The sequence below is a fragment of the Paramisgurnus dabryanus genome, chromosome 10 (genome assembly GCF_030506205.2).
Source record: "Paramisgurnus dabryanus chromosome 10, PD_genome_1.1, whole genome shotgun sequence".
NCBI lineage: Eukaryota > Metazoa > Chordata > Actinopteri > Cypriniformes > Cobitidae > Paramisgurnus > Paramisgurnus dabryanus.
This window is the reverse complement of record NC_133346.1, coordinates 4,103,690-4,131,685: the sequence shown is the minus strand read 5'-3', so window position 1 is coordinate 4,131,685 and position 27,996 is coordinate 4,103,690. Positions and strand designations below refer to the sequence as shown.

The 27,996-nt window shown below is 39.0% G+C and overlaps 1 protein-coding gene across 2 annotated transcripts; it reads left to right on the top strand.

Moving 5' to 3' along the window:
• Position 1: 1 nt before the first annotated feature.
• vcanb (versican b) lies at positions 2-27,312 on the top strand. Of its 2 annotated transcripts, none has more exons than XM_065262251.2 (15): positions 2-183; positions 994-1,064; positions 3,483-3,878; positions 6,542-6,716; positions 6,816-6,943; positions 7,287-7,580; positions 12,654-13,334; positions 14,877-17,729; positions 17,879-17,992; positions 18,080-18,193; positions 22,986-23,144; positions 24,007-24,089; positions 25,680-25,824; positions 25,907-26,089; positions 26,413-27,312. In XM_065262251.2, the coding sequence occupies exons 2-15, from the start codon at positions 1,001-1,003 to the stop codon at positions 26,538-26,540; spliced, it is 5,517 nt and encodes a 1,838-aa protein (XP_065118323.1). In that variant the 5' UTR covers positions 2-183; positions 994-1,000; the 3' UTR covers positions 26,541-27,312. The 2 variants fall into 2 exon arrangements, with proteins under 2 accessions (XP_065118323.1, XP_065118331.1); XM_065262259.2 differs by having other exon boundaries at positions 4-183; positions 12,654-13,202.
• Positions 27,313-27,996: the final 684 nt, after the last annotated feature.

The following is a 27,996-nucleotide window of genomic DNA, read 5'->3' as shown; positions in this document are numbered from 1 at the left end:
ATGCAATTTGAACTTGCTGCCGGCTCATGTCTCCGTTCTTTTCGTTGGCACCAGTGGAAGTAAAAGCACTGAGGTTGTTCACTGGTGCTGGAGCATCAGAGATACTTGCTCGTTTTTGCAGGAACCTCCTAAATTTGGGGAAGCCGAAGTGAAGATTGTCTGCCGGGCAAACATAACAATACAGTAAGTATTATTATTGTACCTCTTTGTTGTGCTGCCTTTTGTCTAATTTCATATGGTGATCATTTATTGTACTTTATATACAGTAGCCTACATCGCATCTTAGTGATCCGAATCTTTATTATTGAATGATATTGAATAAAAGATTTACCTTTAAGCATCTCTTTGTTTCTTAGTTGAGCTCGTGGTCACCTCAACCCTTTGTTATAACACTACAATGCTGATGCGTTTGGCATGACTGTATGACATTATTATCTTATCTTATTGTCTATTTAATGTCCATACTGCCTTTTACGCGGAGAACTGATATCAATGGTGCCACTATTTAGATAAGCTTTATATTCAATTAGGTTTGGTCTGATTGCTCTCATCATTGCAAGATGTTTTATGTATCGCTCTCTAGTGTTTAATGGTGTGTATTATAGGCTACAAGGGCGTGTATAGACACTGTCAGTCTTCAAAGACCTCAGCTGTCACACAAAGATCTTCCAGATCAGAGATCTTGTCATATTAATGGGACATTTATTGTGTTTAACTTAACTAAGAATGAAGCATTCAGGAAGAGTCATGCTTTATTAAAGCGATATATTGTTCATTTGTGAGGGGAGACAATGCATTTTAAAAATGTTGGGTTGTTTTAATCCATTGTTGGAGAAAATATGGTTTTTAAACTTCATATTTAACCCAACCATGGATTGAAACAACCCAGTGTAGTGCAAAAAATAGAGAAGGGGTGTTTCAAGATTGGAACAAAACATCCTGAGACTGAGCCCACATTTAGGACTGCAATATAATCATCTTCTTTCTTTACAGATTCGAGATGTTACTGGACATTAAACACATCCTCTGGTTAGTCTGTGTCTGCAGTGCTGTGTCTCAGGATGGTGAGTTTTATCCATTTCTTTCAAATGAATTACTCAAATGAATTTAATCTGAGTAATCAATGTAAACTGACTGCCAATCAGTTAACTAAATCATGTTTATAGCTAATGACATCGAGGAGGATGACAAGTACTGCATGCTATTTTTGAATGTTTTGTCTTTAATCACAGTTTTAAACATTAAAGGGTGGTTTCCCAGACAGTTATTATCTTAAACCAGGACCTTGTCAAATAAATCTTTGGTGTCCCCAAAGTACGCATGTTAAGTTTAAGCTCAAAATACCATATAGATAATTTATTAAAACCTATTTAAATTGCCACTTTGTAGGTGTGAGCAAAAATGTGCCGTTTTGGGGTGTGTCCTTTAAAATGCAAATGAGCTGATGAAATTCAAACATTGATTGCCATAATGGTGGTTTGTTGAAATTGAAACTAAATTTTGCTGTCAATTATTATTTTCTCTCCCCCCCCCTCTCTTTCTATCTGCACTAAATAGCAGTGCCGTGGTTGGATAGTGCAGATTAAGGGGCGTTATTATCCCCTTCTGACATCACAGGGGGAGACAAATTTCAATGAGCTATTTTTTCACGTTAGCAGAGAATGGTTTATTAAAACGAAGTTACTGGGTTGATCTTTTACACATTTTATAGATTGATAGAAGCACTGGGGACACACTTATCGCACTTAAACATAGAAAAAGTCAGATTTTCATGATATGTCCCCTTTTACAAACATGCCTTACTAAAAACAAGGGACACTGATGTATTTTAAGTTGTGGGGGCAAGTTGTTTTCAGTAGGGCTGGGTATCGATTCAGATGTTCCAGATTGATTCAATTTCGATTCACAAGCTATCAAATCGATTCGATTTCGATTCTCGATTAAATTTTCGATTCCGGTTCTTAGGTAGGTTTTTATACTTGATTCTCGATTCAACTCAATGAATATAGATTTAATACAAATACTATATTAATAAAAAAGAACAGTGAACAGCAGTTTACAAGTGGGTAATTAATAAAAAGAAATTAAAAGCCACAACACATCTTGCTTGCGAAATCTAAAATGCTTCCATACCTCTATTCAATGTTTGCGGAAATAAATATGAAAAAAAAAATCGATTCTGCTCTTTGAGAATCGATTTTTAATCGACCACGTTTAAAAAAACGATTAATCGAAAAATATTTTTTTTTTTTGCCCAGCCCTAGTTTTCAGTTTGGACAGCTCTTACATTTATTTTAGTATAGAACTAGTCTAATCCCTGTCCGGGACACCGCCCCTAAATCACTTAAAGGTGCAGTGTGTAATTTTTAGAAGGATCTCTTGACAGAAATGCAAAATAATATACAAAACTATATGATCAGGGGTGTATAAAGACCTTTTTATAATGAACATTACCTAAAAATGAGACGTCTTCATCTACATAAACTGAGGGTCCCCTTACATGGAAGTCGCCATTTTGTGCCGCCATGTTTCTACAGAAGCCCTTAACGGACAAAGTGTTTTTAGGACTGAGTTGTCTCATACGATGGCATGTTTGTCCGGTGGCGGCTACCGTAGATTGTCTATGTGTTTGAAAAGCGAGGGGTGAGCAGTGGACTGAGCCATTGGTTGCGATTCGCAACCTCACCACTAGATGCCGCTAAAATTTACATAGTGCACCTTGAAATGTCCCATGCATTACACTCTCCCCTACACTAAAAATGGGTTATTTTCAACCCAGCATTGGATCAAAAACCAGCCACTGGGTTCAATAATCCCAGAAAATAATGGGTTGAGTTCGTCTCTTAAAAAAATATAACCCAGCGTTGTTTAGAGTGTAATAACACTTGTATGTGAATTTCAATATCAAACATCAAATCATGGTTTTACCATTGTGTTGTAAAGAATAAAACCATTATCGGTGAGTAAAAAAAAGAAACACGCCCTTTAAATGAGACATATCATGAAAATCTGACTTTTTCCATGTTTAAGTGCTATAATTGGGTCCCCAGTGCTTCTATGAACTTAGAAAATGTGAAAATCTGGCTCCCCTTGTGATGTCAGAAGGGGATGTTATTATAATAATACCGCCCCTTAATCTGCACTATCCAACCACGGCACTGCCATTTAGTGCAGAGATCAGCTCATTTGCATTTTAAAGGACACACCCAAAAACGGTGACTCTCATTTGAGTCACACAGATGCTCATTAAGCAATTCTGTTCAGTGTCAATGCTTATAAATGTCAAATTGTACTCACATTTATAGGAACACCCACAAAGATCACTGTTGTTGAGTCGGGTGTCGCTCTGGGACTGTAACGCTGTTGTGTTTTACGACTGTTTGTAAAAGCTTACAAAAGAAGATCTGCCTCTGAGATCATATGATGTGTCTGTAAACAAATGCCAGCTGTGCAAAGCATCCATCAACTTTCTTTCTTCACAGACCCAGCACGTAGGATGAGGGTGGAGAAAACTCAGCCGGTTCGGGGGTCTTTGGCGGAGCAGGTGGTTCTGCCCTGCCATTTCTCCATCCTACCTCAACCCGCTGGCACTCACAGCACCCCCGCAGCATCCACGCCATCCCATCAGGACCAACTTCGTATCAAGTGGACTAAAGTGGATGGGGAAAAGGAAATCATTGTAGTGGTGGCCAAGAATGGGTACATCAAGATCGCACCAGAATTCAATGGAAGGGTATCGGTGCCCAGCCACCCCGAGGATGTGGGCGACGCGTCTCTGACCATCGGGAAGCTCAGGGCCAGTGATGCAGGCGACTTCCGCTGTGAGGTTATTCGTGGCATTGAGGACACTCAAGCTTTGGTCACCCTGGGTGTCAGCGGTTAGTGTTTCTTTGTTGAGATTAGAAGCATGCTTACTTTAGGGGTATAAGCTTAAATGACTGTACCTTTTTTAAAGATGTCATCAAGTTTTTCTTTTGTAACGCCCACTTTTCACAATCCAATCAATTCCCAATAGAGTCCTGACCTACATTTCCACTCGTTCAATATTCGGTTCTCTCCAAAATATGTCACAATACAGAGGTATAATGCTTGGCGAATGGCATTCATAATGTTCCCATTGGCAAAAACATTCATCAACGCATGTCAGATGTGCTGCGCTCGTACTCTTGTAAGCACATATGATGATGTCATTAGTTAGAGAAGCCAAAACGGATCGGTGTCCCAGTGAGGAGAAAAGAGGGAATAGATTTTTCCATAGTGTCTGGAAAATAACTTTCAGAGTTTGGAATCGTGTCAAACTGTCAACAAGGCCTTATTGTGTTTTAAAATATTAGCCGGGAATAATTCATTATTTGTATTTTTTATTTCTTAAATAGGGGGGAAATAGTAATTCTATTTGAAGTAAACATAATAACTTTTATATACATTTCGAAACTGACATATATATTAAATGTATGCTTTAAACATCTGGCACTGTGTTGACAACTACAAAAAAATATTTCTACTCCAGTGACAGTAATGCACTTATAATAAAGTAATGGGGCAATGCAATAAAAGTTAAAATAAACTGTTTTGAAACTATACCGCAAGACCTAAACATTACTTGAGTTAACATATACAACATTCCAATGTAAATCTCTGAAACTAACCACAATTTTTGCATTAAACTACAACTTAAAGGGATAGTTCACCCAAAAATAAAAAATTATCATTTACTCACCCTCAAGTTGTTCCAAATCTGTGATTGTAATATAATTGTAACAAAGCTGATCTGGGGCACCATTGACTTCCATAGTAGAAAAAAATTAATACTATGGAAGTGAATGGTGCCCCAGATCTGTTTGGTTATTTACATTCTTCAAAATATCTTCCTTTGTGTTCAACAGAACAAAGAAATGTATACAAGTATTTTTTGGGGGGTGAACTGTCCAATGCAAAAGATCTGTCTCAGGTTTACTACCATAAGTTATGCAGTACATGCATGAGTTCAGCTGGCTCAGGTGTGCAGTTGGAGTGTTCATAGGCCATTAGAGAGCCGCGTGCCGTCCTGCCAAATACACTCAATGCTCTTTGTTGGGTCTGGGCAGCGTTGATTGGTACTCAAGAGAAGCGGCGTGCCGACAACACGCTGCCATCCCAGCGAGCAAAGAGTTTTCAGAAACTGCTGCTGCTCGGCCAGAAACATTGCTAATGTACCTTAAAAAAGGCTGGAGATACCCATATAAGGAGATGTAACAGAGCCAGACTGCATGGTATGTTTAAGGGTTTGGCAAATCAAATTCATTTACTCACTTAAATCCTAAAAAGAGCAAAAACGAAAATGAATTTTTTACCAAACCAATACTAAACACCCTTGTCTGTGAAACTATAGTGGTTTGGCAGACAAAAGCCTTATACTCTTAAAAATAAAGGTGCTTGCTACATTTTTGGATGAATGGTTTCATTAAGAACAAAAAAGTTTGGAAAAATTATAAAAAGTATAAAAAATTGGTTTTTCGAAGAACTTTGAACTGAATTGTACTTTAACCTCCTAAGACCCGAGCTTTGGTTTTGGCTTGCATTTTAGTGTCCCTTCAAGTAACCAAAAATGTCACCCTGGGCCACAAAACCAGTCATAAGGGTGTATTTTAGCTTCTTAATGATTTTTGGCATTAAAAATCAATCATTTTGACTCATGCAATGTATTGTTGGCTATTGCTACAAGTATACCCGTGCAACTTATGACTGGTTTGTGGTCACAAATGGTTCTTCTAGCTGTTTAGTTTAGATACTTGTAACTTTTATGCCATGGTGCAATGTCAAGGCCATGGGTTGGAATCACACAGAAACACACAAACTGATAAGTTTATACCTTGCGCTGTTAGTTGCTTTAGATAAAATGCATTAAAGTAAATGAGTTAAAACAGTGTGTTAGTGATATGAAAGGTTTGGATTGGATGAAAGTGCTTTGTAATGCTGTAAAAGTGATTGTTATTCTAATCGTCGTCTGTTTTGGACACAACAGATCCCCAAACAGCTCAACAATACAATGATCTTTCAATTTTGCCACACAATGGCTTCATGTTGTGCCAATTTTAGTGGCCTGTACAAAGGCAGCCCTCAAATCTAGCAAATTAGGATGGGAACGCTTTAGAAGTCCTTTATGTTTAAACCAAATCTTTAGTGAACATGTGATCCCAAATTCGAAAAGATCAGAAATCGAACTTCCTAGAAAGACTATATAATTGTCACATTTAATCCATGCCATGGTTTGATAGGATTGTGAAGCGTTTATTTCAAAAACATACATATACATTGTGAGAAAAATGGTCCCAAGCTGTCACTGGGGCACATAAAGGTCCTAATTTATGTATAAAGATACATTTGGTACCAATATCTAACTTTGATGTACAAATATGCACTATTTAGGTGCAAATGTATACTTTTTGGTACTGCACCAGTAGGGACCATTTTTTCTGACAATGTATGATTTAAAGTAAGCTTCATTAATTGCTTTTGGTTCAAAAATATTAACTTTGTTGTTTCTCGCGTGTCTTCACAGGTGTTGTATTTCATTACCGTGCCAACAGCAGTCGCTACACATTAGATTTCGAAAGCGCCAAGCAGACCTGCACTGATGTGGGCGCGACCATTGCCACCTTTGAGCAGCTATATGCGGCTTACGAGGACGGGTTCGACCAGTGCGACGCCGGCTGGCTGGCGGACCAAACTGTCAGGTGAATTTTTAAGCTACACACGATCTGATCTCTTGTGTTAGGTTAACATGCCATCATTACTGTTGATATGACAACCGCATCTCGGATTGTTCCTGGCAGATACCCGATAACGAGGCCAAGGGAAGGTTGCCATGGAGATATGATAATGAAGCCAGGAGTTAAAACATACGGAATCAGAGATCCAACAGAAACGTATGATGTGTACTGCTATGCTGGGACACTTCAAGGTAAGTTTAGATATCAGATACTGAGAAAATGCAGTCTGATATGATAACCTTTTTATCTACATAGAGAGATGACTTTAAATATAACCTGTTAATTAAAATTGAACCTTAGTCTAAACTGAAATGGTCTTTGGCGAAAGGTCTGCATTTGTTAAAAATGAGCTCATAAAATATTTCAAATCAGTATTTAATGCTCCTTACGTATGAGGTAAATAGCTGTGTAATACGCAGGTTAATATACAGGCATCCCTTAGTACATTATCCCTTACTTTACAAAGTATTGTTCATTGTTAGTTCATGTTAGCGAATGCATTTCCTAATGATGTTATTGTATGTGTGACCTCAGGTGAAGTGTTCTTCGCTCCTGGTGATGCTAAGATGACTCTGGATGAAGCCAGAGAGGCGTGCGAGAGAGAGGATGCAGTTTTGGCATCTCCAGGTCATTTGCACGCAGCCTGGAGGGAAGGCATGGACCGCTGCGACTACGGCTGGCTGTCTGACGGCAGCGCACGCTATCCTGTCTCTGTACCCAGAATGCAGTGCGGCAAAGGACAGGTGGGCGTAAGGACTTTGTACCGCCACCTCAACCAGACAGGATTTCCATTACCGAGTGAGAAGCTTAGAGCTTTTTGCTTTAAAGGTAAGGTATACCTTCACTGTAAAATGAACTTGATCTTAATTGATATTTAAAGGATTGTTCTAACTTTTAAATCTGATTGAATGAGCCACATTTAAAGCAACACTATGTAGTTTCCATGTAAAAATGACTTACAGCTCCCCCATGTGGTTGAAAAGCGCAACAGTGCCTGGTATCAGACACTCTTCTGCAGGCAGGGGGAGGGGCAGGGCTGTGTTTCCTACCCTCCACCGCCACTTTCAGAGTGTGCTTGTAGCAGCTAGGAGGTTGCTCAGGTTGCAGCAACGGTACAATTTGTCCAGTTAAAAGTTGTTCTATCACTGAAATAATTTTAGAGACATTATTTAAAGGTAAAAAAACTACATAGTGTTGCTTTAAAGTTATAAAATACAATACAGTACTGTATATATTATGTACAGGACAATAAGAAATTAAAGGTGCATTGTGCAACTTTTAGGAGGATCTCTTGACAGAAATGCAATATAATCTACATAACTATATTATCAGTGGTGTATAAAGACCTTACATAAGGAACTTTATTGTTTTTATTACCTTAGTATGAGCCATTTATATCTACATACATCACGTGTCCCCTTACATGGAAGTCGCCATTTTGTACCGTCATGTTTCTACAGTAGCCCTAAACGGACAAACTGCTCTACATAGCGCATTCTGTCACTACGTTGTCTCAGACGATGACGTGTTTGTCGTGTGCCGGCTACCATAGCTTAACTATCCCTTTCGAAAATGGGGAGGTGAGCTGCGGACTGAGCCGTTGGTTGCAATTCTCACCACTAGATGCCGCTAAAAGTCCCACATTGCACCCAGTGGCGGCTGGTGACTTCTCTTTTTAGGGGCGCAAATTCAAAATATGTGTTCGAGGTGTCATGTGTGTTGCTCGTGTTTTCAAAATATGTGTCATGTGAACCATGTGCATCACATGTCTTGTCAAAATAAGTGCTTGCTGCACACACATCGAAACCGTTTATGATAAAAGAGACACTAATGTTCACAAAATACACGCAAGACACTCCCTTAACACTAAACTCTGATCTGGCAAACACAAGCGTCACTTTTATCATAAATTCCTTAGACGTATGTGCAGCAGGCACTTATTTTGACAAGACAAGTGATGCACATAGGTTCCCTTGACGCGCCAAACACATATTTTGAAATGACGAACCACACCCATGATGGGCTACATACATGTTGTGATGAACTTCGCATCGTGCGCCCTCGAAAAAGAAGTCTCCGGCCGGCACTGACTGCACCTTTAAAGTGTAATTTACAGTCGTGCATAGGTTCTACGCCATAGGTTTTGCGTAGCCTGACGGGCACCTCGCCAAAAATGTAACAACACGTTTGTTCTACGCAGACCGCAAGCACTGTGATTCGTCCACAAAAACCCCTCCCGTCAGGTAAACAAAAATCTGAAACAAAAAAAAATCTGCATCGCATTTCTTCATAGGCATTTCAGTTTGCGACGCAGAAGTATATATGAAAACTGACGCGTAGCACAACAAAAGTTTTGCACAATTATAATGAGCCCTTAAAGGGGAAGTGTGAAATTGTCAAAAAAATGCAGAAAAACCAAAATGGCCTAAAATTTGAATAGTTTATCCGAATATGAAAATTGTTGACGTATTTTTGTAGGCTAACATGGGCGCGGCCGGTGTGCGATCCCCTTTACACCTTTCATCCATCAAGATATAATCTTCACAAATAAACACATCTTTTATGATTTTTTAACTCTACATGCATTAAGTAGAAACCTTAAAGCTAACCTTACCAAACCACATTCGCTCGACAATTTTTTCGTATTTTTTAAAAATATTTGAAAACAATATGCTGATAAGGAAATACTCTGTAAATGATCTTTTCCCGGAACAGTGCCCATTGTTTTTTTATTCTCATTTTCAAATTCTCATATTTAGCGAGCAATACATTGCATGATTATTATTATTCATGATAATGTAGATCAGCGTATTAAATTATAATCAGATATGGTGGCACAGCGATAACCACGAATCTCACTTATTCTCGTGGGTCTTGTGACTAGTTGTGGTATGTGTGTTTCGTCATGATATATAGGAACAAATGAGATTCAAAGTTATTACTCTGCCGCAATATTTGAATTTTACCGCAACTGGGATCTGCATGTTGCCATGGATAAGCAACATATTGATTGCTATAAGCTCAAAATATTATTTTTTTCTCACAAACATCTTAGATGTCATGTCAGGAAGTATTTTTATATTGTGTGAATTAAATTTTATTTATAGATATTAAAACATTATTTGGTATTGTTTTATGTTAAAAGAAATACGTTTGAGGAGATTTTTCTCACAGTATTATTTTGTCAGATAGGGAGGTGTCTGTTTAGCTGTGATATCATAACAGATGTGAGTTACAGGCTCAATGCAGACCTTTCCCCCATTTAAACGAGCTGGGTGGAAACAAGTTTTTCTCTCCTGGGCATCCTCAGATTTCAACCCCTCAGCTGCTAAACGTCTACCCTAAGTCTCGCTCAAATCTGTGCCTTAACATGACAAATCAACTGACCCTTTTTCCGGTCAACGCGTGACTACGGCCTTTGAACCCTGTAACTGTCCTGCTGGGGTTTGTTTAAACACGCTGTCTGCACAACCTCAGAAGCAAAATGGAAACAGGCCACACAAAATCAGCATTTGACGTGCTTTTAATCCGATTTTACATCAAGTATCTCCTGTTCGCCCCCGTCTCGGGGGAATTCGTGGCTTTCCTGTTAGCCGCGGCCTGTTTCATGAAACGGGTCTTGAAGCACTTCACTTAAATGAGCTTTTACCGCAGAGTACCGCAAAACAAACAAAATCACTCGGGGTAGGCCAGAGAAAAAGAGCGGAAGGCAAGAGTGCCCCTCTATCATATACAAACAAGGACTTGTGGGGGGACGCGGTGCTGTTTCGAAAACACTGGGAGTTTATAAGGGGAAAAAAAGATGCCTTGTGTTTTAAATCAGTAATGACTGTCGAGAAAAGAGGACACATCCCTAATGTAAAACAGCTGGCTGGCTGTCAAAATATTGAGCCCGGGACTATTAGACAGAAATGGTTTGCCTCTATAGTTTTGTTGTGAGGTTCGAAGATGGACGTATGGATGAAGGAAGGGAAAATATAAAGTGAAAGAAAGTACTGGGAATGATGGAGAAGGAGATAGAAAGAGAGAGGGTGTGGACCTTTGTCTACCCAAAATGCTCTGCATATCTTAAGCATTATTCAGTTTTTAAGACACAGACGGACAACGAATGAGCAAACGCCGTAAACAGCCCTAAACAGAGAACAATTAAAGTTTTCATTATCGTCGCACACGGCATGTCAACACTTACCCGTGTTAATTGCTAAAATATGTACGGTGAGGTCCAAACGTCTGGACCAGATTGAACATTTGGAAATAAAGTTTGGGAATTTTGGTGTAAAACAGGGCCGCCAATCACATTTAAGCAAATTTATGATACTTACTTTGGCACCATGCTTTCCTTACTGCGTTTGGTACGGTAAGATATACGATACCAAATAATAAAATAAATGAAACCAAATACTGATATTTTGAAGTCCGAATGGTACATTTTAATAAAACTTTTTTAAATTATTATTTAACAGAATTCATATTACTTGTGTTCCCAAGCTTTTAAATCTCACTGTGTATGTTCCAAGTATTGATATAAGAGTGTTGTGCAGCCGATGGCCGACTGCCATACATGATGTCATGAATGGGTTTGCTGTAGTGTTGAGATCTTTGGAAAGCCATCAACAGGTCTGTGAGAGCCCAGCAGATATACGTGCATGAACAAAAATGAGTTAACATTATACTCTCTTTAACTCAGTGCTTCTCAAACTGGGGGCGCGAGATGGTGCCAGGGGGCCCCAGTTTTATAAATACATGAATTTATCATAAATTCTGTTTAGTTAAGCCTCAGAAAAATAAGGCACAGCACTATAATGTATCATTTAATATGTTTATTCTAAGTTTGAGATTGTTTCATGTCATAAATTTTGTTTGGGGGGAAGAGAAGGGATGTACCCAATACATGGGAAGGGGCACACGCCAAAAAGTTTGAGAACCACTGCCTTACTGGACCAAATTAAAACCGGTCGATAAAAAAGTTTTTATGCACGTGAACAGAAGTTTTAAGGATTTGATTTATCATTTGTGAGAAACCGATGACTTTCCAGGGCTCCAGACTGCCACCAAAATTTGAGAGTGTGCCACTGAATTTTACATCCAGTCGCACATGTGCGACCAGTAAATTTGACCTTTTTTTTGTGATGTGACACTAAATTTGAAACAACACATTGTACTTAATGCATCTATCATCAAAGTATTTAATAGTTATACAGTGGAAATTTGTAGAAATGTGATTATTTGATTAGCATGTTGATTTACAGTTTGTGCCCCTATATTTTTTGGTTGTGCCCCTAAAATTTTCAGTTGGGGGCCAATTTGCTACTAGTGAAAAATGTTAGTGTGGAGCCCTGCTTTCAAACTCGCTTTCCAAAACCTTGATTTTATTATAGATTATTTACCTACGCGACAGAGTCAAAACAATTGGTCGGAAGAAATGTGATCTAGCCAAAAAAGCTCTGGAAAGGAAACTAGAGTTTCAAAACAGATATAAACTGTCAAGCTTTACCCTGTCATAGCACGTCATTTTCCTAAAATAACTCATTACGAGCCAAAATATCCAAAGAAATGCTTAGACTGTTTTGCTATTGTTGGCATTATTGACTCGATTATCTTGACTGTACTGGCAGTGATTAGACTTAACACAGTCAACGTTAAAACACGGCTTGCTCCCTTTTTTGGATAAACTACTGTACCGTTTTCTTATTTTAGTCGACTTATCACAGTACTGTATATTGTGGAGAGATTATGAGTCTCGGCTCGTTTAAAACATTACGCTGACTGTTCAAGATTTGAACCAACCAAGTTGGAATTTGGGTAAAACTTTCTGTTTGGTTTGTGATGCTAATTGATTAAGTTTATTAGGCACAGTTTTCCTCAAAATGTAACATCTTTCCACCTTTCAATTTCTTTCAGCGAGGGAACCCACAACTGTGCCCACAACTGTCTCCACATTTGTGCCCACCACAGCTCTGACCCCCGAAACCCCTCCGATCTCCATCGTAAAGGAGACACCTTTTCAGACCCATGATTTCACAGAAGAGCCGCCATCCATGTTCTCAACAAGCATGGCTCCACGTGACACACTCACCACTTTAAAAGTCACAGTTGCACCGTCTGAAAATGAGGAAACTTGGGATGTGACAACACCACTCAGTGACTATGAAGATAAAGATGACTCTTTGGTACAGTCAGTACCTTTATCTCCTTATTCAGATTCACCATTCTCTATACCCAGTCAGCCCACCACAGGGGATGAACCATTGGAGACTCCTTATGTGGAATTCAGTGGCTCTGAGGCCAGCAGCGTAGACGTGGACACTTCTGTCACTGAGCTTTCTACCGTGCCAGGGTTTGTTATCGATCCAGAAAGACCAGCCATCGTTTATAAAGAAAACATAACTACCACGGACAACACGACTGAAGAAGACTTGCTCATTCCAGCATCCACCACCATAGTGCCAGGTTTGAATCAAGAAGTCGTCCATACTGAGTTTGTCAAACCAACGTCAGCCGTCGACCTTCCTTTAAGCACAAAGAGGCAGGGTCCATATCTGAATGTCTTATTTTTGGACATTTTCAAGGCAAATCACACAGGTTAGATTTCGTAGACATCACGTTTTCAGTACAATAAAATAGGTCATCATTACTGATGTGTCTAGGCAAGGAATTGAGGATAAAACTTATCATACATACTAAACTTCATCCTTTTGATTTTTGCTGCACTATTGTTCCCCTGTGATTGTTGTTGGTCCAAAGCAGCATGTTGTAAATGACGGACTGAGTTTAGGAAACGGTAAGATAAAAATGAGTGTAGGTCTTGGCCGACGTGAGGTCAGGCTTGGCTGTGTCCAACTGCCCACCGCTGTCAAGCAAACATCAGACCTGGATCTTGCATAGATGGCTGGTTTGTGCCAAATCTTTATATAAACCATAAATAAAGGAACGCCAGAGGTTCTGCCCACATCCAGAGAAGAAGGGAAACCGGCCTTCCACGCTTTCCCAGGACCTTAATTGACTCCCAGTGTTGCTGGAGAGAGAGATGATGTTGATAAACTTCTGTAAATAGATGCAGTTGGTGTTCCTGTCTTGTAGGTCCAGTAAATCTACATTAACCGGTTGATCCATTTAAACCATTTGATACGGTTAAAGGGGCATTTTGCTCTTGTTAAACATCAGGGCCGTCGACTGTGAGAAAGACAGGGAGAACGTAGCTCTTGAAGCCACAGACAAATACCTCCAGGGTCAAATGGCAAAGCCCCTTAAAACATCAATCAGCGGTGTAATCACACTGAGTTAATTACTTTCCCTTACTTCAGCCAGTCTGCAGATCAGGTTACCATGTTACGTGCGTGTGCACCACGGGAAAAACTATTATTGAAGATCTGTGTTAATTACAGCCAATAGTTGGATTTCCATCCAAACGTGGAGCGAGTCTTCAAAATTTGCAAAAAAAGAAAAACAAACAAATGCGAATTAGGTGCGTTTCCATCAAGTTGTTCGAGCAAATGATGGTGTTATTGGTAACCTAGTAGCCAACAGTAAATAAAACAAGGAATGGGACAGCATTAAGTTACAATTGGGCAAGTAATAAATTTACTAGCAGTCAACCTTGTAATTGCCAAACTGAATGCATACAGTAAATGGGAAAGACAACATCAGCTGATACAGCTAAATGATCAGTCACATGGGTTTATTCATGGATAACCCTTTTTCGCATAAGTGAAAAACCACCTCAAGGGAGTGTAATACTTTTTTGCAAATTAAGAAATTTGGCATTTCTATCATTCATTTGTGATGCGATACTTCAAAATGTGCATAAAATCAGGGTGATGGAAACCCAGCTAATGTGCCAGTAGCTGGAATCACTTTAGTTCGAAATTAAAGTTTCAAAATGAAAAAGGTTTTTAGACTGACATTTTATTTATATTATACCATATTTTGCAATATAAAAACTGTGACTTTATGGTCTCTTTGGGATGTATCACTAAATGGAATATGGAAAAAGACATATAACCTTCAAGGCTATAAAGTTTGCCAATCATGGCAGTTTCTAAGCTATTAAAAGTTTTTTAAATAAAATACTAAGTTTAAATTTGTTTGCATTATGTAATTTCTCTGTTCTGATTCCAATTGTAGATGTTCTAAAATTCATCGATCAACCAGGGAGCTTTCCCCAAGTACCTCTTGCATCTGGTGAAAATGAGTCTCCTCTGACCAGCGGAGATGTCGAGACAACTTCTGTTAACATCACTCCAGAACTGAGATTCGTCAATGGAAAATACGAGCTGACTTTGAAACCGGACACACAAACTCAGGAGGCTAGAGGAGACCAGTTTGAAACCGCTATTCCAACATTAACAGAAAAAACCCTCCATAATTACCAGATAGACGTGACTACAGAGGAGGCGGAGAGAATCACATCTGAGATTGAGGAATCTGTCTCAACGGAGAGAAGCCCATTCGATCCCCATGTCACAACGACAGAAAGCTCTAAAATTATACCCGAGACAGAGTCACTCCTTTATACAACCAAATCCCCGACCCATGAGAAGTCCTCACAGGCTGCAACAGTTAGCATGCCAATGTCTGAAGGTGGTTCCGGTATGCGGCCAGATGATGATGAAGATCTTAATACCACAGAAGGTTCTGCGGATGATGTGTTCCCAACAAGGAAATTTCAAGGTCCAGATGTAGTGGCTACTGATGAGACAGAAATTGGTGAAATGGAAAAGACTACAGAGAAATTTAACGTAGAGTGCTTCACTAAGGCACCTTCTCCCACATTTCAAAGTACTCCAGAATCTTCAGAAGTCAGCACTGTTGATGTAAAAAAGCACCCAGATGAAGAAGATTTTGAGGGATCGACTTCAGCTGAAGAAGATGGCTCGGGACAAGATTTATATCCAACTGAAGAAGTGAAAGATCCAACATCATCACCAGCTTCTAATCTTTCTTCTCATAGCTTCACAATGACAAAACAACAGCCTATTAGTTTGGCCATGTCCACTACAGAACCCAGTGTGGTATTGTCTCCTCAAATGGAGGGAGTCTCCGAAGAAGGTTCTGCCTTTACCAACGAATCTCAGAGCGAAGACAAAGAGACCACTAGTAATTTATTAGTGCCTGAAATCGAAAAATACACAAGCAGCATTTTCACTATTACTGAGGACATGGGCTCTGGCGATCGACCGGGCGAAGTGTTCACAAAGGATCCTCTCCTTGCTTCTACTGCTGCGTCTCTTCCTATTCAACAAACTGAAGAAACAAAGATCGCCACAGATGATGATGATAAAAAAGGACTTGAGGGTTCTGGAGAAGACATGACATTGTTGAGTTTTGGTTCTACTCAAACACAGACGACACCCATGTTGACAACCCTAAGTTCAGTGACCGCAATCCCAACTGATGCTCCTGAAGCAATATTTTCCTCACAGGAAACGGTTCTTATCCAAGCAGTACCTTCAGGAGAGACAACTACCTCAGTAGAGACTTCAGAGGATATTACAAGCTCAGGGCAGACACCAGAGGAGGAGAAGGCAAACACCTTAGTGCAGGCATCAGAGGAGAAAACAACTACAGTGAAGATACCAGAGGAGACAACAACCACAGTGAAGACACCAGAAGAGGAGGCGGAAAACACCTCAGTACAGACTTCAGAGGATACTACAGGCTCAGGGCAGACACCAGAAGAGGAGGAGGAAAAGAACTCAGTGCAGGTATTACAGGAGACAACAACCACAGTGAAGATACCAGAGGAGACAACAACCACAGTGAAGACACCAGAGGAGGAGGCGGCAAACACCTCAGTACAGACTTCAGAGGATACTACAGGCTCAGGGCAGACACCAGAAGAGGAGGAGGAAAAGAACTCAGTGCAGGTATTAGAGGAGACAACAACCACAGTGAAGACACCAGAGGAGACAACAACCACAGTGAAGACACCAGATGAGACAAGCAGCTCAGTTAAGGCATTAAATGAGACAGACACCCTAGTGGGGACTACAGAGGAGACAAAAACCTCAGTGTTGACACCAGAGGAGACAGACACGTTAGTGGAGTCGTCAGGATCAGAGGCGACAGAAACCTTTGTGAAGATGTCAGAAGAGACCACCACCTCGATGTGGATTTTAGAGGAGACAACTACCTTAGTGAAGACATTAGAGGAGACAACACCATCACTGAAAACCTTAGAGGAGGCAACAACCTCATCGCAGTCTTCAGAGGAAATGCCAAGCTCAGTGCAGACTTTAGAGGACACAACAACCACCGTGAAGACATTAGAAGAGACAAACACGTTAGAGGAGACTTCAGAGGACACAAAATCAGAAATAACCTCAGTTTCACCATCAGATGAGACAAAAACCTTGGAGCAGACTTCAGAAGACACAACAACTTTTGTGCATACTTCAGATGACACAACAGCCTCAGTGGAGACACCAGAGGAGACAAACATGTTAGAAGAGAAGTCAGAAGAGACAACCACCACGATGCAGATGTTAGAGGAGACAACACCATCACTGCAGCCTTCAGAGGAGGCAACAGCCTCAGTGAAGACATCAGAGGAGACAACAACCACAGTGAAGACACCAGATGAGACAAGCACCTCAGTTAAGGCATCGAATGAGACAGACACCCTAGTGCGTATTACAGAGGAGACAAAAGACATTGCACATTCTCCAGATGATTACTCCACAGAGAAACCTCTCACGTCATCTATTCCAGTTTCCAGTCCTTCCATTGTAGATGTTTCTGAAGGACTGCATGAATCCGTCCAGATCTTGGATGAAAAAGTGGTTACCGAAGACGTTCTCACCACTATCAAATCTCCAACGACCGTGCCATTCACAGAAGATTTAGATTATGAAAATGGAGCAAGTCCTTCCTTCGTAGAGTCACAACCACAACCAAAGAAAGAGCTTACCACAAGTCCACCAGAGTCTTGGACTGATGTTAGCTACACTTTTGAGAGCAGCAGTGTTGATTTACAAGGTACAGTATCACATAATCTTATTACATTTAATGTCTAGTATAGGAAATCTTTACCACAGTTCTCATTCTGAGGTTTACTAAAATCGAATTACTTTTGTTTGATAGTGTCCATAAAGAGTAATACTGTAAATGTCTGCTTCTTATTTCAGACCTCCCTCATTGCTCGGTCAATATGTGTGAAAATGGTGGAACTTGCTACTCTACTGACAAAGGAAACTTTTGCGTCTGCATGCCGGGATTCAGCGGAGGACATTGTGAAATTGGTGCGTAGAGAAAATTATCAAAATTTAGTGACACTATTTAGCCCACTGCTGCTTATATAACAAGCATGTTTTCTTATTTAACTGCAGACATTGATGAATGCCAGACAAACCCTTGCCATAATGGAGCTACATGCATTGATGGGCCAAACTCGTTTTCATGTGTCTGTCTGCCCAGCTATTTTGGAGCTCTTTGTGAACAAGGTATGAAATCATTGCAAATACAGAATGAAGTGGGATAATATTGGTCAAAACACAATACTGCTGTAGGCAACATGGACAATAAATCTGTATCACAGATAGAACAGCAGTACTATCCGCAAGTTATACATCTTTAGATTCACAACTTCTCTAACACTATTCTCAAATGAGATAAGAAGAACCAAGAGATATGTGGTGTGTTGGTAACACAGACAAAGGACACCTAAATTCGTGTACGGTTGTTACTTTTTTTTGGTTGCTCTCCTAATGTAATGAAGGCTCTGAATTACATTTTAATATATATTTCAGCTGAAAGTTTTGTGTTTTGACTCGTATCTAAATGTGAATATAGAAATATATAATTTTTGCTAAAATATTTTTCTAGAGCTCAGATTCGAAAGCAGTCAAAAATTGATAATGATATTGATTGAATGTTCTCATGTTATACGTTCATCAAATACTTTCGCTTCAAATCTGCATAATCCTGGCCTCAGGCCATTCAGAAATATTGCGTTGTTGGGGTTATATTTTCAGCAAAGTCCTCTAAGTGCACAGAAGAAGAATTGAATGAACAGTGGAGCACGTACGTCAAAGTGCAAGAGTTTTTTTTTAACTGGTTTAAGAAGGTTTAACGAATATATTAGTAGCTTATATTGATGAAATTTCTGAGCCTTTTACCTTTTTTCAGAAAGGACAGTGAATAGTGGACAGGAAAAAAAATAAGTACAGATTTTTGCATGCACTGAGTGGGTTTTGCAGCGAAAGACCATACATTTTTTCAAATATCAATGAGATGCCTTAAGTGACATTTGTGAAAATAAAAGCAAATAACAAAGGAAAGATCCACACACCGAAGAGCTCCCAATTTACATGATTTTATTTAGTGACGTTTTGTCTTAAGCACTGGATACACTGCACGATTATTGGCAGTCCCAGACGAAAGATTGGCAACGTGAAAGAATCGTCGCGATTTCTGTGATCGTGGCTCTTCATCGGTGGTCCTATGTTGTACAATGAGAGATGTTCAAAGACGGCCTTTTTCCCGGTCTTGCGTCCAAAGATAGCCTACGATAGTTTTCTGAAAGTGTCAGAAATTCGGCATGATCACAGCACAGTGTGTTTGCTGCTACGACGTGCGCGCCGGTATTTGTTTACCACGAGCGCATGCTGGTGACGTTGCGCAACGAGTGACGCTGCCGCCGAAGCTTTCGTGTCATCATTGTACAGTCTACATGCCTCTCGTACCCGAGTTTAAACGATAGATGTCGCACAGTGTGATGAAAGTAATGATCTTATAGGAGGGCAAAAATCGTGCAGTGTATAGTTAGGCTTTAGTTAGTCTGAGGAAGGGCCGTAAAGACCCGAAACGTCACTAAATGTCAACAGCATTTTATAAGTAAATTATAAACAACAAGACAGGTAACAATGAGAACCAGGCAGGAGAACATATAACATCAAACAAGAACAAGAGAACACAAGGTTTTTTTATACATAGGTGGGAAATGAACCAGGACCAATAAAACAAAAGAACTACAAAAGAATAGAAAACATGGCAGACAGAACAGAATTTCAAAATAAGAGACCTGGACAGGGGAAACAGGGAAGACAGGACTGTGACATGTTTCATCCTAAGATGTTTAAGTGTTATGGTGATACTCTGGAAACTAAACTATAAACTCTGTGTTCTTTAGACTATAAAATGTAAAGAAATTGTTCTCTTAAGAAGCTTTAACTGAATGTTTTTTCTATGGCATCGCTGTGAAGAACCATATGTAGTATTTTTTTAATTTGTGTAGGATAAAAGAAAACCCTATGTTAGTTGCAAAATCACACATATGTGCATATGCAAAATATATTTGATGTGGACTGAGAGCCTCATTTTAGTGTCAGTGCCCATTGTCCATCTTAAATGCATATACAGCCTTTGAATTACTTTAAAGAACTTCAAACATGGGAACATCACTTTGGACCTTCTATTGTGGCTCGTATTATGACAAATAACCCTTTATAAAGAGAGAAGAGAAAATATTAAGTAACGTTTTTCACATGGCTGTGGATATTGCGCAGTGTTTGAGGATAATGAAGTCCAGTCGCTCTGCTATGATGACGTACAGTATGGCAGGACTGTCTGGGACTAATTTTGACTGGGTTTCTTGGCCCGTCTTGGTTGTTCGCTCTCTGAAAGGTGAGGGCCCAGTATTCATAGAGCCCCCGCAAGGGTCTTCTCCATGACAGCATCTGAAATCTTTTAATACATCACTGTGTCAAACTCCAGACCTCTTGAAGGGTCCGTAATCTCTACGCCACTTTGGGGATTTTGTAGAAACTCCCATACGCACGCCTCCATCTCAGTCAGAGTAATTCTTGTGACAGGATTCTAGTTTTCCACAATGAAAGTAATCGGAGGACTTGCGTATGTGAACCATCTTGGAAAATTGCTTTGTGAAGAGCGCTATTAACCTTCTCAGGACTAGACGTTATGCTCACTAGGGTGTTGGTCCCTAAATGGATTGGTTCCAGCTTCATCCAAATATTGCTGACATTAGTCAGCAGAGCTAATCTTCTCCACACACACACACATGCATAAACATTACCTCTGAGAACATCTGTTTTCTCAGGCTTCAAATTCAGAAGATCAGAAAACCAGAACTCGATTCTGTACTTATCTTTAGTAAGTTTCGGTTGCGTCACTAAAAGTTTAAACAATACACAGCGATGCCATAGAAGAACCATTTTTGGTTCCCCAAAGAACCATTCAGTCAAAGGTTCTTAGATAGAAACAGAAAGGTTCTTAGAAGGAAACAGAAAGGTTCTTCACATATGAAAGGATCTTTATGAAAGCATACTGTTTACCCAATAATTATTCTTACAAAAGGGAGGATCAACGGCTCTTTTATTTATGAGAGAGTACATGAGAAGTCATTTTGGGCCTAGTACAAGAGAAGTAATAAATACTTTATGAAATAATGTGATGAATATTAATAAGAAAAATTTACATTCTAAATAATGCCAGCCAGGTAAAAAAACAGCCATTGAGTTAAATAAACCCAGAAAAAAACCCATATTTCCCCCACCTACAGTATGGGTTAAAAACAACCTAGCATTTTGGGCTTAAACAACCCAGCATGGCTTAACTTATAACCCAAAGTTTGGGTTTGTCCCTTTTTTGACAACCCAGCATTTTTTTTTAAAGGTATTGGGTCAAACCCAGGGATGAACCCAACCCGTTGGTCTGTAATTTAACATATGATGGGTTGTTTCAACCCAAAATGCTAGGATGTTTTAACTCATTGTTGGGTCAAATAGAAAAAATTCTGGGTTAATTTATTCAAGAGGTGCTCAAACCCTTGGGGAGTGCGAGATGGTGCCAAGGGGGCCCCAGTTTTATGACATTTTATAAAAAACATTAATTTATTATACATGACGTATCATTTATTTTTGAAAATACGCTACTTTTCCAGCTCCATGCAAAAAAATAACCAAATAGTTTCAATATTTTTCCTACAGGTATTTAAAACTTGACTCTTCTGTAGTTACATGGTGTACTAAGACCGACAGAAAATTTAAAGTTTTATAGGCAGATATGGCTAGGAACAATACTCTCATTCTGGCGTAATAACCAAGGACTTTGCTGCCATAACAGCAATGATATTACGCAGTGCCCAAAAATTAGTCCCCTGCTATTGAAAGTTAACAGGGGAACTATTTTCAGGCGCTGCGTAATATCATTGAGCCTGCTGTTTTAAATAGGAAAAATACTAAAACTCTTTGGTTATTTTTTAGCACGATGCTAATGGTCTAATCAGATTCAATGAACTGTGCTAAGCTATGCTAAAAGTGCTAGCGCCAGATCTGGAGATCAGCTGAATGGATTCCAAATTGGTAAAAATCAAATATTTAACTCTTGGGAAGCTGGAAAATGAGCCTATTTTGTCCCTTTAATATGTTTTGTTTTGTTTATTTTAAGTTTGAGATTGTTTTGTCATAAATTTTCTTTCCGGAGGGTTGGGGTAGGCATGACGAAAAGTTTGAGAACCCATCAGACAGAAATTCTAAATTACAACCTGATAAAAGAGTTACTATACTACTATCTAGATTGCACCCTTAATCTCAGATATCTAGAACAAATTTTCACAGTTTGTTTGAAAACATTAGCAATTTACTTTACAGTTTACAGCACTTGACTTCTTTGCGCATTGACGTCCATTAACTGCTATAATGAGAGCAATTCTGCTGTAATAAGGATCTACTGGATATTGAGGGCAAAGGACAAAAGAGGCTTTAAATGAGAGCAATCAGTGAAAGAAAACAGAACTGTGGGTCGTGCGTCTGAAATGATTTACTTGGCCTCTTTTACTGCTGTTTTCTTTCCACCCTCATTAGATGTCATTGTTTGCATTTAGCTTTCACACTGAGAGCCGGGGTCTCTGGGGGGCTTCGGTCCAAGCATAATGTTGATGATATTCATTGTATGTCGTCAAATGAAAAGTTCTCAGAACCAGGTTAACCCGATTATTGCCGGAGCTCAGAACAGACGTGCTTCTGTGTGTCCGCGATACAGTCCGCAACAACCCATTTATACTCGATCTGAAAGACTTTGTTTATGGAAATGGCTCACAAGACATCTTTTTTTGTGCTTTTTGTTGCTATTTACAGCAGTATTTACAAAAAGACTTTCTTAGAGTCTACACTAAAGTGGTTTTTTTTAAGCTCTGATATTATCTTCCTCTTTGCATCCTTGCTATATGCATGCTTGTTTATCTATGTAATTCAATTTATGCCTCCACATTTTCAGATACCCAGCATTGCGACTACGGCTGGTCCAAGTTTCAGAGTCACTGCTATAAGTACTTTACACAGCGGCGTACATGGGAAGCGGCAGAGAGAGCGTGCCGTATTCAGGGTGGACATCTCACCAGCGTCCTATCTCAGGAGGAGCAGACCTTTGTAAATCGTAAGTTTACCATTTAAAGGTGCAGTGTGTAGTGTGTAGCAGCATCTAGCTGTGAGATTCTGAATTGCAACCAACAGTTTAGTCCACCGTTCACCAAAATGCATAGAGAAGCTACAATAGTCACCACAGGACAAACATGGTTGATGTCTAAGACAAAATACAGTAGTGACAAAACGCGCGCTACACTAGTTTGTCCATTTAGGGCTACTGTAGAAACATGGCGGCACAAAATGGCCACTTCCATGTTAGGGGACCCGCAGTGTGTGGAGATAAAAACGGCTCATTCTAAGGTAATAAACACATAACAGTTCATTATTTAAGGTCTTTATACACCACATAATATTGCATTTCTGTCATTAGATGCTTCTAAAAGTTACACACTGCACCTTTAATAAACCACATCCAATGTGATATTCAGAAACATCACTGGGACTATTGCTTGTGCTTTAGTGGCTCAATCAAACCCCCAAGTATTGTATCGAACCCATGACCTTTTCAGTGCTCACGCAATGCTCAATGGGGTGCAGCAACCATTTTTTAGGACAGATTGAACTATGCATTAGTCATGTTGCGAAAGCTTGACGTTGATCTTGACTCTAAACTAAACAAACCTCCCCTCAGCTGCTTGAGGCACTAAAGCGATTTGTTTGCGTCACACAATTTCCCGCTATTACCACTTCAGCCAGGTTATCTAGAAAGGACAATGAGGGCCACTTCAAATGATTCTCCATCAACTTACTTTAAGTAGCTTAATTACATTAATTATAATGATTAAACATCTATTAAATAAGATTCAAAGTTGATTTTTCTAGCATTCAGTGGGAGAATTAAACACTAATTCACTTACTTTTTTTCATGCTAGGTTTGGGACATGACTACCAGTGGATTGGGCTAAATGATAAAATGTTTGATAATGATTTCCGCTGGACCGACAGAAACCCTATGGTAAGACTAAATTCATTTTCAACCTTATTATCTACATTCCATAGCTGCACACCTGTGATGCTGCACACCTGTGATGCCTTGACAGCCAGGTGCAGGTGTTTTGATCTCAGTCTACAGTAAGCTGTCTGTGTGCTGTAATGACTAACAACGGTAACTTATTGTAAACCAAGCAATGCAAAAAAATGACTTTCTTACTTAGTATTTTTGTCTCGTTTTTAGTACAAATATCTAGAAAATCTTCAGCGAAAATAAGTCTGTTTTTTGTAAAAAAAAAAAAAAAGATACAATTTAAGTGAATTTGTGCTTTAATTAAACAAGCAAAAAAAAAAATCTGCCAATGTGGTAAGGAAATTGTTCGTGAATATTCCTAGAATCAAGAAAATTATTGAAAGATTTTTTTTACCCTATTGGTAGATGAATTTTGCTTGTTTTAAGCACAAAGTCACTTAAATTTAAACAAAAATTTTGCTCATCAAGACAGATATTTGTACTTAAAACAAGACATAAATGATTCAGATCATGTTTCTTGCTGTAGTTTACAGGTAACTATCAGTCTGAGTTATACCAAATACACAAGGGTACTTTTTTTATTGAGATTAATACATAATCTAAAAGCAGAGTTGAATAATAAATTGAAATAAGCTTTCCATTGATGTATGGGTTGTTAGTATTGGACATAATAATATTTGGCCGAGATACAACCATTTAAAAATTCGGAATCTGATGGTGCAAAAAATCAAAAAATTCTTAAATTAAGATGTTTTTTTCATGATGAGCGAAACCCAAGAAAATAACCGTGTTTTTAGACCAAAAATATCAAATTTAAGTGATTTTGTGCATAAAACAAGCAAAAAAACTGCCAATGGGGTAAGCAAAAAATCTTGAACATTTTTCTTAAACACTAAATTCAAGAAAAAAATCTAGAAAATTTGGCAGTTTTTTTGCTTGTTTTATGCACTTAAAATCACTTAATCACTTAAATTTGATATTTTTTGTCTAAAAACTAGACTTCGTGGGTCAGTTTGCTCATCAAGAAAAAGCATCTTAATTTAAGAATTTTTAGATATTTTTACTGAAAACAAGACAAAAATACTAAGAATTTTTTTTCTTGAAAATCATTAATACATAAAAGTATTAACATTTAAGTGTTTCATGCATATCACCCTGTATACAGTACATGCATACTACAAATATGTTGACTTGTAAAATTGTACAACAAGCAATACTGTTACACATTAAATAGCCACACAAGTACAGAGAGCTCATTTATGTTTTTTGTTGCAATCACTTAATATACAGTATACTATGTGCATAAATAATTCATCTTCACATCCTGTCAAATAGAGCTTGTATGCATTGCAAATGAAGTATATTACGTTTCAAGAACCTACCACCTTTTTTTTATAAAGGAAAGTCCCATGTAACCCTGCCAGATTTGTGCTTTTTTGCTTTATAGGTTTGATATTTGCGCCCTCGTGTGGGCACTTGCTGTGTTGCACAACCAGTTTTCTAACACCCCTTTTTTGTGCACTGAATATTGCACTAAATGATGCTTGATAAATTCACCAGACTTCTTTTTGTGTGCTGTAGCAATATGAGAACTGGAGAGAGGGTCAGCCAGACAACTTCTTCACTGCGGGCGAAGACTGCGTGGTGATGATTTGGCACGAAAACGGGCAGTGGAACGATGTGCCGTGTAATTACCACCTGACCTTCACCTGCAAGAAGGGCACAGGTGAGGCGTCCAACTCAACCAGGTGTCTCTCGCTGCCGACTGTGAGCTCATTGTGTTTAACCTCTATCTGTCTCTCATGCAGTGTCCTGCGGTCAGCCTCCTGTCATGAAGGACACCCATATGTACGGCAGCTTGAAGCCACGCTACGAGGTGAACTCGCTGGTGAGATACCATTGCAAGAAAGGCTTCATTCAGAGACACGTACCCACTATCAGATGCAGAGAGGACGGCAACTGGGAGACGCCCAAAATCACATGCTTAAATCGTACGTATTTCATTAACTTATTTAAGTTTGTACCTTAAAAATGATGCTGCCATTTCAATAGGTTGCGAGTTTGAGTCCTATTGAATGCACATATTGATACAAATGTATGTTGTTGTCTATGCACTGTAAGTCATTTTTTGGGGAAAAGCATCTGCCAAATGCATAAATGCAAATGTATACAAATGCATTAATGCAAAATGTAAACAGATCCTGTTTAGTTTCTCTGGTGGTGCAGAAATTGCTAAATGAAATTAAACCACATGATCATTCACAAACTTTCCCATGCATCTTAAAATAACATTTCAGTTTTCTTTTTTCCACAGCGTCTGCTTACCAGAAGGCATACGCGCACAAACATCAAAACAATAACTTTTACAACAACAACGGCAAGAGTCTCCATGAGTTGACAGAGGTCAGTCAACACTGGTCAAAAACAGACACCAAACATTGATCTCCAAACAGATCAACAGATAGAGAAATCTTTCGGTCCGAAGCCAAATCATACATTATGTGCCTGATGAATGTTTAAAAGTGGAGATGTGAATTACCCTGAGGGACTGCAAGAAGAAAACACAAAATCATCCACCCAAGAGAGTGTACTTTATATTTTTTGACTATGCAATAGAAATTAAATCGCATATTGTTTCAACCTACATGGGGGTTCTGGTTGTAATGTATATAGTAGAGATATTGATCACACAATTGAAGAGCTGTGAATGGTGACTGTTTTTAACTTTTATTTCAACTTTAAATGCCACGTTTCATATGCAAATAAACAGACAAGTATGCATGCACGTGGAGTAACAGCAAAAGCTGTCATATTGTTTCATATGGATGGGGTGGGAAAGGGACGTCACAGGCAACAAGTGTTGACTGGAAACCTTCATCATCATCATCATCAGCAGCCAAATAACAAAACCCATGGTGCACTCTCATGATCACATTTACATATGGCATCAAAATATATTGCCTATTTTTTTTTTTTTTTAATATGTGGTTTGTAATATATAACCATTTTTACCTTTTTATAAAAAAAAATGAATGTCATGGTAAAATATGAATACTGTATGTGTGGTTGAATGTGTTAGCCGTTTTTGTTGTCGGACACTATTACAAATGTTATACATGAAGCCATAGAAGTTTAATTTATTGCTGAAAATACAATTTAACGATGAACGAACTGTGAGATTTTTTGTTTTTAATAAAGTGTTATTGGAATATTATCAACAGTTTCATGACGTGTTTGATTTCTCAGCATTGTGCGGTGGCTTTTGTTTTCCAATAGAGGGCAGTATAACGTTTAACACGTCATCAAAACCAATCTTTCACAACGACGGACCCACACACATATTAGCCGTTTCTCAATCTGAAGGCTGCAGCCTCCGGAGGTCGCATATGCAGGCTGCATACGTTATCAACCCCTGGTTTATTTAAGTTACCTGAGCATTACATTCGCAGTTCATAATCATATTACATCAATTTACGATTAACTAAGAATAATAGTACATTTTATAATAGTTAATATTCTGAAATAAGACTGTCTTGATGACGTATGTAGCGTGCAAATGCGACCTTTGGAGGCTGCAGCATTCGGATTGAAACGGTCACAGTCACACAGAGTACATTACTGTATATTAATATAGCATTCATTTAATACGACATATAGTAGGCTATATTAATATTATCAAAACATATCAACGTGTTTCACAAAATAATATGACTCACATAACGTTTTGATGTTTGGTCGAAGCCGAGTCGTTTCTTTTTCATTTCTACTGAAGTTGGCGCTATGCTTGAGGTGAATCGTGGGTATTAACAGTCGCGCGGTAAAAAAAACCGTTGAATTTGACGACGTCTCAAACACGCGCCGCCTGCCGTTTGAAGCTGACTGAGGTGAATTAATCCTG

Bases quoted from the DNA above. Each gene is read 5' to 3' on its own strand.
- vcanb (XM_065262251.2), top strand. From the start codon at position 1,001: ATGTTACTGGACATTAAACACATCCTCTGGTTAGTCTGTGTCTGCAGT. The intron at 3,879-6,541 runs GTTAGTGTTTCT...GTGTCTTCACAG, and splicing joins GGTCACCCTGGGTGTCAGCG to GTGTTGTATTTCATTACCGT. The intron at 26,090-26,412 runs GTACGTATTTCA...TTTTTTCCACAG, and splicing joins CAAAATCACATGCTTAAATC to CGTCTGCTTACCAGAAGGCA.